This window comes from Balaenoptera borealis, assembly GCF_965194805.1.
Source record: "Balaenoptera borealis genome assembly, chromosome: 3".
NCBI lineage: Eukaryota > Metazoa > Chordata > Mammalia > Artiodactyla > Balaenopteridae > Balaenoptera > Balaenoptera borealis.
In genome coordinates, this window is record NC_138866.1 from 171,439 (window position 1) to 184,301 (window position 12,863).

Consider the following 12,863-nt stretch of genomic DNA (forward strand, 5'->3'; position numbering starts at 1 on the left):
TTTCAGGCTCATTCCCGGGGACCGCATGGGTGTTTCCGCGACTGTGAATGGCATCTGAAGATAACTGAGGGCGCGGGTGAGAGGGACACAGAAGCGTGATGGCACCGGTAACCACAGGTGGCACAAGTGACTGTCAGGGGGTGGGGAGACACGAGGGGGGGGCCACACAACAGGGAGCGGGGTTGCATGGGGGCGTAGGGCCGCGGAGCCTGCCCCCAAGCCCGGAGGGAGGAGCGGGCAGCCCCGGGCGGCCCCGGGCGGTCCCGGGCGAGGGTTTCCACTCTCAACCTGAGCCAATCCGTCGCTGAGCTCTGCTTCTCAGACCCCGCCTGAGGCCCCGCCCACAACAAGATACGCCCACAGCCCCTGGTCCCGCCCATAAGGCCCCCAGGTTCCGCCCACCATTCCCGTGCTCTCGCTCCTCAGGCCCCGCCCACAAGCCACGGTCCCGCCCGTCTGGCCCCGCCCCCGCAGGCCGGTCAGCTCTTCCTCCTGCTGCTGGCGCGCTGCCTTTGCGGCCTGTAGGTCCCAAATTCCGAGGCCTGGTGGCTGCGTCCCGGCCCGTAGGTCGCGGGTTCGAGTAGTCGCGTCTTCGCCGCGGCCCCGGAGCCCGTGCTCGTTCCGCGGGGCGCGACCGTGGCGGGCGGCGCCGTCCCGGCTCGCGCGGCGAATCTGCCGCTGCGAATCGGCGGGCTCAGCGGCGGCGGCCTCGCGAGAGTCTGGGCGGCGCGGACGCGGCTGCGGACGGGCCCGGCGGACGTGCGGGCCGGCGGGCTGACTGGGACCGGGGCCGGCGGGCGGGGGCCCGGCCCGGAGCCGCCGGCATGACTGGCCGCGTGTGCCGCGGCTGCGGCGGCACCGACATCGAGCTGGACGCGGCGCGCGGCGACGCCGTGTGCACAGGCTGCGGCTCGGTGCTCGAGGACAACATCATCGTGTCCGAGGTGCAGTTCGTGGAGAACAGCGGCGGAGGCTCGTCGGCCGTGGGCCAGTTCGTGTCGCTGGACGGTGGGTCCCGGCGGGGCTGGCGGGGCGGGGGACCGGGTGGCCCGTGGCCTCCGTGCGTGTGCGGTTCTGGCTTTAGTAACGGAACTTACCGGAACAGGGGACAGGATGCGGCCTGGGGTCGGGGTCGTGGCCCGTCCCCCTCAGTCAGCGCAGTCCCTTCGCTCCTTGGGGGGACAGTTGTTTGAATCTGGGGGTCGGGGACGTCAGCGCGTCCCCCCTCTCAGTCATCATAGTCGATTCAGTTCCTTTCGGGTTGCAGTTGTATGAATTTAAACACATTTGGTTTCGAGTTAACACCACAGCGAGGATAGAGTTCCACAGCCCCACGCCTTCCCGCAGCGGCAGCTGCCCTCCGTCCCTGCAGTCTTGTTTTTCAGGAATGCCGCGTAAATGGAACCAGCCCGTGGGCCACCTTCAGAGACTGGCATCTGTCGCTCAGCCCTGTGCCTTTGGGATTCGCCCAGGCTGTTGCGAGGATCTGGCCTCCTTCCTGTGCACGGCCCACGATTTGCTGAAGGACCTTTGGTTTGTTTCCAGTTGGGGGTGATGATGAATAGAGCTGCTAAAAACTTCGTGGATGGCTTCTTCCGTGGACATAGGTTTTCATTTCTCTAGGGTGGTTACCCAGGAGTGGATGGTAGCTGTATGTTTAACTTTATAACAAACCACCAAACAGATTTTCAATGTGGCTGCACCATTTTGCATTCTCACTAATTGCTTCACCAGAACTTGGTGTTGTCTCTGTATTTAAATATATTTTGGTTGTGTTTTTAGTGTGTTGTGGTGCCTCATCTCCGTGTTAATGCATTTTCCTAATGCATAGTGATGTTAAACAGCTTTTAATGTGCTTATTTGCCATCCCTTAATCCCCCTTGCTGAAATGTCTGTTCAAGTAGTTTTTTGCTCATTTTTTTATTCAGGTGGTTTGTTTTCTTACTGTTGAGTTTTGAGCATTCTTTAAATATTGTAGTTACAAGTCCTTTGTTAGATATGTGATTTGCAGAGCAGAAGTTTAAAATTTTGATTAAAAGTTTTAAAATTTGATGCAGTCCACTTTATTGATTTTTTTTTCTTTCATAGATTGTGCTTTTGTTGCAGAGCATGGGCTCTAGGCACGTGGGCTTCAGTAGTTGTGGCTCGCGGGCTCTAGAGCACAGGCTCAGTAGTTGTGGCGCACGGGCTTAGTTGCTCTGTGGCATGTGGGATCTTCCGGGACCAGGGCTCAAACCCGAGTCCCCTGTATTGGCAGGTGGATTCTTAACCACTGCGCCACCAGGGAGGCACCCTAGAGTGAGTCTTGAAATGAGATGTGATTCCTCCAGCTTTGCTCTTCCTTTTCAGAATTGTTTTAGTTATTATAGTTCCCTTCCCTTTTCATTCAATTTTAGAATAAGTTTGTGTATATTTACAAAAAATCTTGCTGGGGCTTTGACTGGAATTGCATTAAATCTCTTGATAAATTTGGAGAGATTTGACATTTATACTATATTGTGTCTTCCAATCCATGAGCACAGATTTGTCTCTCCATTCATTAGGTTTCCTTTGATCTTCCATCATGATTTGTAGTTTTCAGCATATAGCTCCTGTACATATTTTAGATGTTTACCTAAGACCCAAATAGAGCTATTGTAAATAGTATTTTTCAAAAATTCAGTTTTCAATTGTTCATGGCTGGCATATAGAAATATGGTTGATTTCTGTCATTGGCCTGTTTCCTGTGACCTTGCGAAACTTACTAGTTCTAGGAGTTTTTTTTAAAATAGATTCCTTGGGATTCTTGATGTAGACAATCATATTATCTATAAATAGGGGCTGTTTTCTTTCTTTTGTTTCTGTTTCTTGCTTTTGAGCAGACATGCTTAGCTTCTTCCCAGTCTTAGAGGGAAGCATTCACTCTCCTCCCACTCAATATGATGTTAGCTATAGGTTTTTGATACCTGTTCTTTATCAATAAAGTTGAGGAAGTTCTCTTTCCACTCCTAGTTCGCTGAAAGTTTTTATCAAGAGTGGGTGATGAGTTTTGTTTTTCTTCTTTGGTCTGTCAGTGTGGCTGGTTTTTGAATGTTCAACCTGCTTTGCATTCCTGGGGTAAACCCACTTGATCATGGGGTATTATTCTTTGTATGTGTTGCTAAATTAGATTTGTTAATATTTTGTTGGGGATTCTTGCATTTATGTTCATGTGGTATATTAGTGTGCAGTTTTCTTGTAATGTCTTTGTCTGGTTTTGATATCAAGGTAATGCGCCTCCTGGAATGAGTTGGGAAATGTTCCCTTCTCTTCCGTTTTCTGGAAGGGATTGTGTAGAATTGGTGTTATTTCTCCCTTGACTGTTTGGTGGAATCTACTAATGTAGCTATCTGGGCCTGGAGGTTTCTTTTTCAGAAGTTTTTAATTACAGGTTCAGTTTCTTTAATAGTTATAGGTTTTATTTATATTTTAGAATATCTCTTTCATGTCGGGTGAGTTTGTCGTTTTGAGGATTTGGTCCATTTGATCTAAGTTGCTGAATTTATGCACGTAGAGCTTTTGGTACTATTCCCTTATTCTTTGGTTGTCCGCAGGGTCTGTAGTGGTGTCTCGTTTCCCTTTCAGATATTGGTGTTTTGTATCTTCTCTCTTTTTCCCTTTGTTTCTCCTGCTGGAAGTTTATCAAATTTTTTGATCTTTCCAAAGAACCAGTTTTGGGTTTCATTGCTTTTTTTCTCCTGTTTTCTGCATGGCACACGTCTCTGTGTTCTTCCTGGGACTGCTGTGGCGGAGTCTCCCTGGCACTGTGTTTGCAGCTTGTCACATGTTGCCACACTGCCCCCTCAGTCATCCAAGACTTTGATGCCTGTTGGGAAGAGAGTAACAACAGCAGGAAGAAGGAATAATCATCGTAGCTGACACTTAGGGTTTCCCGTGGGAGGCAGTGTGCTGAGTGCACCCCTTGTACCTGATGACAGCCTGTCCTCCCTGCAGATGACAAAGCTGGGTGCAGAGGAGTCCTGGACGTGAGAGATGTGCTGCCACCTGTGGGCAGTGATGTTGGTCCCACGGCCTGTGAGCACAGGCTCAGAGCTGGGTGCCCGTTGGTGGTGTGATTTAAAGGTGGTATGAACCTGGGCTGGCTCTGTCTGGTGGGCTCACTCTCTGGAGGGTCCCCAGGGAAGCGCTGCAGGGGTTGTGGGTTCTCAGCTCCTGTATAGAGGGCGGAGAGGGAGGGGCGCCGCTGCCTCCAGCAGCCCCTCCCTCCCCTGGGTGGGTCCCTCCCAGACTCCTGGCCTCCTCCCTTCCCCATCACAGCAGCAGCCATCCTGGTTGTCGGCTCTGGCTGCTGTCAGCCTCCCTGGTGCGGAGTGTGTGCCCAGCTGGCCCCCCAGCTCTTCTTTTGCTCCAGCCTCATCCTGGAAGCTGGGCCTGCTCTCTGGGGTGCCCTTGTGCAGGGTCCAAGGCCGCTGTCTTTCCTAAGAGTTCTTGCTTACTCTTTGAGAAGGAGTGGTGGATGGTTAGCCCCGCAGTTTACTTGAGAATATGTAAATTAGACGTCAGGGCCCCTTGGCCAGCGGCCCTGTCACCAGCTGGGCTTCTGACTGTGACCCAGGCTCAGGGTCCAGAGGCGAAGGAGCCCAGACCCCTGGGTCCCCTGGTAGATGTTTGAGGACCGGCAAAGTGTGAGTCCAGCGTCCCAGGCTGGACTCGCAGAGTGGTGGCAGCTAGGGTGGTGCTGGGGACGCCTGGGCTGTGTCTTTCAGTTGATGGGCAGCTGGTGAGGGGATGGGCGTGGCTGAGAGAAGGGGTGGATGTGAGGACTGCAGAATGGCAAGGTGGTGAGCGGAGCCGGGGCAGCTGGGCCTTTGCAGGCCTGAGGAGGGTCCCGCCGAGTCATGGGGGAGGGGCTCACCAGAGCGTCAAGGAGCTCAGGGGCAGAGTAGGGCTTCCTGGCACAGGCCCACGCCAGCATCCTGTCCCTGGTGTCGGTGCTGAAGGTCTCGAGGACAGCAGGTCTTTCCCCTGGGTCTCCCCTGCAGTTGATGGCGCACGGTGAGCCCGCGGGCCCCTCCCGAGAGCTGTATGTGCTGCTCCCGCAGGGTGAAGCCCGGAGGCAGAGGGAGCGCCTGCCGCCCTGGGTCCTTCCCTCCCTCTCCTGGGGCGCACCCCTGTGGGTTCCATGACCACAGCTTGTGATCGCTGCAAGCTTTGTCCCTGAAGTCAAGGTGTCTGTAAGTGCTAGTGTTCTCGTAGTTATGAGTAATGAGGTGCTTTCCATGCGTAACACGACGAGGTTCGGTGCCCAGCTCTGGCGGGGGTGGAGCCTCTCTTGCTCGCTGGGGCAGCTCCCTGGGTCCTAAAGAACAGCAGGCCCACCTGCCCTCTGCCTGGCTTGTGCCCTGCCCGGAGGGGGTTCTCTCAGGCACAGCCTACCAGGTGTCCTGGCCAAGCTCTGGTCCTGGACTTTCGGAGGTTCTGCATCTCTGTTTCTATCTTGTGGCCCCTCAGAGCCCCACTGAGTTCCTGCTGGAAGGGACCTGCTCTCAGGAAATGGCTGAGTTTTGTCCTGGAGGCACTTGGGCGAGAGAGGACTGTTGTTCCTAAAATGTCATTTGCTGCTTTTATCACCTGCCATGCTGCATGCTGCATGGTTTCCATAATCAGACTTTTAATCGTGACAAAGCAGGCTCTTCAGTAGCTGTGTCTGGTTGAAAGAAGTTTACGCTGCTGCCGCTGTTTAGCTATTGATTCGCCGACAGCAAGAGGTCTGTGTCCAGCCACGTCCCCATGCCCGGGGCTCAGTGTGGACTTGCTGAGTGTCTTTCGGGTGCCTTAGGGGAGTTATGCCCACGTCCGAGCTCAGGTCGAGGGGCCACTGGATTTCTCTTCCGTCCTGGAACCGCCCAGCTGGACCTCATGCAGTTGTCCCCCCTTAAGAGGAGTTCCACAGCGGTGACAGAAACCCCTCACTTTAAATAAAATGAATACAGACTTAGGAAAGGTTTTGCTTACCCATGTGGGAGGGATCCGTGAGTGAAATGGAGGACGGTGCTGTGTGCTGCTTTTCTGTTTGTGGTCTTGGGGTGTTGGTGTTGCTGGCTTTGTCCTCAGTGCTCAGAGTGGCCGAGAAGCCCCCCCCCTCCAAGTTGCAGGGGTCAGGCCTTTGCACCTTCTTGCTTTTGCAGCCACAACTGGGAGGGGCACAGGTGCATCTGGGTGGAATTTCTGGCCCCTCCCCTGCTGTCCACAAGGGGGCAGTCTTGGCCCGGCTGCGCTGACAAAAACTGCAACTTCTACTTCTTAGATGTAGCTGGTGTATCTTGTTTGTTACAGGACCTTGTTATAGAAAATATAAAATGTTTTTAGAAGTAGAGGGAATAATATGAAGGGCATCTGAAAGACAAGTACAGCATGCATTGATGGTTTTGGTCAGAGGTGGTACTCAAGCTTTCTTTCACGCTTCAGGGGACCCTAGCACCGTGGTGTTAGCTGTTTGAGATTTGCTGAATAAGCACTTTTCATAGGCTCCACCACTGCTTTCCAGATGTTATCTACTGTAACCAAATCCCCAGTGGGTAGTATTTGTTGAATAAAAGAATATGCATCCATTTGGCAAGCAGGTTTTGACCTCCTGCCCCCTCCCTTCCCCCAGCTGGCTGGACCCAGTAAGGCACCTTCCTTGCCAGGACTTAGTCCCTGTTTCTCCTGGGAGCACGTGCGGGACTGAGGCTACGTACGAGGACCTTGGAGAACACCGGGGTGGTGTGTGTGGATATGTGAGCGTGTGTGAGTGTGCATGCTGACAGCAGGCATCGGGAGACAGCTCCCAGAGCAGGTGGGGCCGGAGCAGCCCCAGGAAGGGTGACTGGGGCCTTGGGGAGAGACAGGGAAGGACAGCACGGCAGCAGGAAATAGAGGTCCTGGAAGTGCAAGGGGGGCACGTGCAGAGAGTGCGGGGGGGGGGGAGTGAGGGGAGAGGGTGAGGGGAGGGTGTGACCTCTCAAGGTCTTGCAGTGCATTTCACGCTCACCCAGAACGAGTCTCCACTCTTACTCAGCAGCATCGTTGTGTGACCTGCCCTGGTTGCTTCCCGTCTGTGTCTAAGCAGGGAGAGGTGGCTGGGAGGAAGGCCACCCAGGGTCCTTGTGCCTGGAAGGTGGGGCTTCAGGGGATTTATACCCTTACATTGTCCTTTTTCTAATGCAACATTATTGTAATTGTTTGCTTAAAACACGTGCTGATTTCCGTTAAAACAACATGGTGATTTTTTTTCCTTTTTCTCAAATAAAAGTTGGGCAACACTGGACACAGGTCAAAATGTGGCTGTCCTGGTCAGGTGACTGAGGGATTGAGGCCTTCTTCAGTGGTTCCTATGTCTAAAAGATCGCAAATATAAAAATTCTAAAGTTTATAAAAGCTGCCACAAAATAGGAGGGTACAAGATGCAGACCCCCAGTCTCAGGCCAGTGAGCCCGTGTCGGGCTTCTGCAGAGTCAGAGGCAACACTGGAGTGTTGGAAGCCCCTCATTTCTGGGCCGGGTGGACAGGTCTCCCCTGGGCCCTGCACTGCGCCCGGCTCCTCTCTAGGCCCCCAGTGTGCCCTGCCTGGCCCTCTCCCTCCCCGCCCTCTATGGCCAGCTTCTTGAAGACGCTAAGTTTGTGGTAACTTGTCAGGGCAGTGATAGAAAACCAACACACCCAGGGTGACAGCAAAACCTTCCCCAGGCACTGCCACCTGCCCCCAGGCTCCACATCCTACTTTGAGAGAGCCATGGGCTCCCTGCCAGTCCCCACGGGGGCCGGCGCTTAGACCCCACTGTCGGGCCACAGGAGTTGGTGGGGGACGCTGCCCAGCCCTGGGCCTCAGCCCCAAGGAAGCTGCTGAGGCGGGGACGCTGGATGCGGGGGCCACCAGCCAGCCCCCTGCTGTGCGCCCGGCTACTTCCAGCCGCTCGTAGCCCACTAACTGCCCAGCCAGGCCTACTTGCTGCTCGTTTCAAAGTTTTCTTAGCCAATCTTATTTCTTTTTTTCCCAGCTGAACTTTAGAATCATTTTGCTGAGATCTTTAAAGAATCTTGTTAGTACTGGTTTGGGATTTGGTTGCAGTCACAGAGAAGCCGAAGGCTGACTTGTTCTCCGCTATCGGTGCTGGTAGCTGGCCTATGGATGACCCAGAGGCCCCTACTGGCCCCAGGGGGTGGGCCACGTGTTTTCCTCCGGGGACCTGTTCTCAGACTTCAGTGATCTGGCTTCCCAGATCCCTGTCACTGCTGAGTTTCCATTTCATCCTCCAGCAGGCCCTGCACCCTTACCTCCGCCACGTGGCTAACAGGGTGAGGTCGTGTCCGCTAACTTCAGGAGCCTCTACGCCTTGGCCCTGGACTTGGTAACAGACTCGCTGGCCTGTGGGATGCGCAGCACTCCCGGCCCCCTCCCCCCCGCCTGTGCTTGGCCGCCTGCGCCCCTCACGTGAGCGTGGTGCTCGCTTGAAGGTCGCGCTGCAGCGCTGGGGTTTGTAAGTCTGGTGAACAATCCGGATGTCCACCTGGCTGTCCTCACAGGGTATCAGGGCAGAAGTCCCCGCCCTGAAGCCCTGCAGAGTAGAGTGCGTGAGACGTCCTGGGGAGGCTTGGAGTCGGTGGCAGGTTCAAAACAGAGTGCCTGTAGGTGCAGCTATGGCTACGCGTTGGGTCCAGGGCTCCCTAGGTTGCTGCTCTGTGGGCGGGCAGCACACAGATGGGTAGAGGTGCCAGCGTCTCCTGCAGACTGGCTCCTGCCCTCCGGGAGCCCACCTACCCACCCCCCCACCCCCGGCCCCCCGGGAGATGGATGCGATAATAAATGTGAATGGGCTGGCCCCGGGCCCGCAGAGGGCCAAGGTGAGGGGCCAGGCTGGGCCGGGCCAGGCCTGGGCCGTAGTTTGGAGAGCTGTGTGACAGTCTGTTCTGGGACATGGTTAGAGAATGCAGATGGGCACGGTCCACGCCCTCGGCTCCAGGTCAAGGCCACGACCCTGTTAGCAGGGCAGAGGTGTGAGTGGTGCGGTGGGATGCTTGCTGCCTCCTGCTCTGAATCTTGCTCCAGAGACACTGATGCAACGAAAGAGCTGTTAACACAGATCTCTGCCCAGTTTCGGCTCATGAGTCTGATTTGTGTCTCTAGGTGCTGGCAAAACCCCAACCCTGGGCGGCGGCTTCCACGTGAACCTGGGAAAGGAGTCAAGAGCACAGACCCTGCAGAACGGTATTTCCCGCCGTGGGTGCTGCTGGAAGAGGGTGGGCTCCTGAGGCGGGACAGGGATGTGGGATGAAGGATAAGAGTGGACAGCCTGCCGTGACCCCCCATCCTTGTCACCAAGCCGGTGCAGGCCCCACTTCTGGGAGGAATTGTTGGCGGAGTCCCCTCCCCGGGTCGTCAGGACCCCGCCTGGGTGCCCTGCAGTGCCCTGGGCCTCCTGCAGGGGGCTCTCTGCCAGGGCTACTCAGTGAGGTCTCTGGACCCTAACGGGCCCACACCTGTCTGTTACAGTTTCAGTCGCGATAAGCACAGCAAAAACAAATTTATAGCTGTTTTGACGTGCAGTAGCATTTTCGTTGTATTTTATAACAGCCCCAGTCCACAACAGATTGGAGAAATGTCTGTTCAAACTGTGGCCTGTTTTTAATTGGGTTATTTGTCTTCTTACTGAATTGTAAAAATTCTTTATGTGTTTTAGATACAAGTCTTCTCATCAGTTATATGATTTGCAGAAAATTTTCACCCATTCTGTGGTTTGTTTTTTTCACTCTCTTGATGGTGTGCTTTGAAGCACAAAGGTTTTTAATTTTGATGATGTGCGGTTTATTTATTCCTTTGTTGCCTGTGCTTTTTGTGTCATAAGTAAGAAAGATTGCCTGATTCAATCCAAATCACAAAGATTTATGCTTATGTTTCCTTCTGAGTGTTATGGTTTTAGCTCTTAGGTTGAGACTTTGATCCACTCTGAGTTAGTTTTTGTGTCTGGTGTAAGGTAAGGGCCCTACTTCACGCTTCTGCATGTGGATATCCAGCTTTCTCAGCATCATTTGCTGAACAGACTGTATTCAGTTGGCACCCTTGTCAAAAGTCAGTTGACCATAAGTGTGAGGGTTTGGATTCTCACCTCTGTTCCATTGGTCTTCGTCTGTCCTGTTGCTGGTATCACACTGTTTTGGTTATTGCATCTTTGTAGCAAGTTTTGAAATCAGGAAGTGTGAGTCCTCCCAATTTGTTCTTCATTTTTAACATTGTTTTGTTGACTATTCTGAGTCTCTTGAATTTACATATGAATTTTAGGTTTGGTTTGTCAGTTTCTGCAAAGCAGCCAACTGGGATTTTAATAGGGATTACATTGACTCTGTAGATCAATTTGCGGAGTATTGCCGTCTTAACAAGATGAAGTCTTCTGAAACCTGAATGTGGAATGTCTTCCCATTGATTTAGGTCTTCCGTAATTTGTTTCAACAATTTTTATGGTTTTCAGAGTATAAGTTGTACATTTCTTTGCTAAATTTATTCCTAAATATTTTATTCTTTTTGGCTATTGTAAATGGAATTGCTTTTTTAATTTCATTTTTTGGTTGTTTGTTGCCAGTGTGTAGAAATATGAGAGGTATTTGTATATTGATCTTGTATCCTGCAGCCCTTGAAAAACCCACATATTATAATAGCTTTTTTAGTGGATTCCTGAGACTTTTCTATATATAAGATCACGACATCTGAAAATAGATATAGCTTTGCTATACTTTCCAATCTAGACACCTTTTAATTTTCTCCCCTGACAGCCCTGGCTAGAACCTCCAGCACCGCGGTGAATCCAGGTGTCTTATTCCTGATTTCAGGGGAAGTGTCCAGTCTCTCACCATTAAGTGTGATGTTGGCTGTGGTCAGCTCAGGCAGGGACACCCTCTGCTGGGACCTCTCGGACACTGTGAGGACGCTGTCAGGAATGTTATGGCACATAAGAGTGCCTCCGTATTGGGTGCGTCCCTAAGCTCCGCGATCTTCACTTGCACGCTGGGAAGATGGGCTTGGTGAGGTCCAGCATCCTTACCTATATGCTGGCCACCTTCTCCTTGGCTCTGGAGGACCCGCCTCCCGTTGCTGCTGTGGATGGGAGTGGCCAGCACAGACCCGGCCAGCAACTCCCCAGTCCAGCAGGGCTGACATCCACATCGGCCGACTACCGTGAGGGCAGGTGGTGGGCTTCTAATTATGACTCGCATCAAAATGTTTTAAATTTTCCATTGAGCTTTTTCCTTTGACCCCATGGGTTTATTAGTGTTGTTGGCTCTACCAGCTTGGTTCTTCTGTGTTTAGAGCTCATACTCCGTTGGATTTCAGTCTTTTGAAATGATTTGATGCTTGCGTTATGGCCCAACATATGGTCAATTACAGTCAGTTTGGGCACTTGAAAATATTTTTCTGCAGAAAGTGGGGTGTTCTGTACATGTCACTTGGGTCAGATTTCCTCCCAGTGCTCACTGATTTTGGTTCTGTTTGTCTGTCTATCACTGAAAGGGCATATTAAGATCTCCATGATGATTGTGGATTTGTCCATTTGTACCCATAGTTTTGTTGGTCTTTTGTTTTGCCTGTTTTAAGACTATGTGTATACAAGTTTAGCGCATACAAACTTATTTATTTATTTATTTATTTTGGCTGTGCTGTGCAGCTTGCAGGATCTCAGTTCCCCAACCAGGGATTGAACCCAGGCCACGGCGGTGAAAGCCCGGAATCCTAACCATTAGGCCACTAGGGAGCTCCTTAATGAACACAAATTCACAATTATTCCTGGCGGGTAGCCTGAGCCTCCATTGCCTATATGCTCGCCTTCAATCCCACTTGTATTGGCCTCGTTCCACCTGCTTTCTTCTAGCTGGTGCTATCACATCATCTTTCTTTTTCTCTGTGGCTGACTTTAAGATCTTCTGCACATGAAGAAGTTTATTCCCTATAGAGAATGTATCTATTTCCGGACTTCCCTGGTGGCACAGTGGTTAAGAATCCGCCTGCCAATGCAGGGGACACGGGTTCGAGCCCTGGTCTGGGAATATCCCACATGCCGCAGAGCAGCTAAGCCCGTGCGCCACAGCTGTTGAGCCTGAGCTCTAGAGCCCGCGAGCCACAACTGCTGAGCCCATGTGCCACAACTACTGAAGCCCGGGCACCTAGAGCCCGTGCTCGGCAACAAGAGAAGCCACCGCAATGAGAAGCCCGCGCACCGCAACGAAGAGCAGTCCCCACTCGCCGCAACTAGAGAAAGCCCGCGCGCAGCAACGAGGACCCAACGCAGCCAAAAATAAATAAATAAATAAATAAATAAATTTATAAGGGGAAAAAAAAAAAGAATGTATATATTTCCAAAAACTTAGACTACGTGGCGCATCGGACTCAAATCAGTTGTAGTTGTAAAGAGCAGCGTTCATGCAGACGTATTCATGGCAGTAGAACTGGAAACTAGCAATAAAGAGAGAGAAATAACCCGCCTAATTTAAAAAAAGACTTTAAATAGTCCTTGGTTCAAGTACGAAATCAAAGCGGAACTCGCGGGCTCCTCGGAAAGGGCCCGGTGAGGCCTGAGGCCGAGGTGCAGCCCGCTCCACTGTTTGGGGAAGCCCAGAGCCCCGGGGAGCACCCCGTCTCGTCCTCCGCACACCTTTCCCGGGGGCTCCTGCCTGGGGTCCGCGCCCAGCGGCCTGGCCCCTGAGGAGGGGCTGGCCCTCCCTCCGCCCACCTTGGCAGGTGTCCCCTCCTGTCTTCGGCTGCCTCCCCCGGTGTTGTCGTCCTGTCTCCGTCTGGGTCGGGGCTGCAGGGACCGAGGGGGGCCATCTCTCCGCAAGGCGCCTCTTTTCTCCGGACC

The 12,863-nt window shown here is 52.7% G+C and overlaps 1 protein-coding gene across 8 annotated transcripts in view; it reads left to right on the top strand.

Annotated features, from left to right (window-relative positions):
- Positions 1–375: 375 nt before the first annotated feature.
- The window catches only part of BRF1 (BRF1 general transcription factor IIIB subunit), a 71,787-nt gene continuing 59,299 nt past the window's right edge, over positions 376–12,863 (top strand). For 2 of the 8 annotated variants that reach the window (XM_082386286.1, XM_082386293.1), the window contains exons 1-2: positions 400–1,008; positions 9,146–9,226. In XM_082386286.1, the coding sequence (XP_082242412.1) occupies positions 825–1,008; positions 9,146–9,226 (265 nt within the window). In that variant the 5' untranslated portion in view covers positions 400–824. Of the gene's footprint in view, positions 1,009–9,145; positions 9,227–12,863 lie in introns of all 8 variants that reach the window. The other 6 variants (XM_082386292.1, XM_082386287.1, XM_082386289.1 and 3 more) reach the window with 6 other exon arrangements.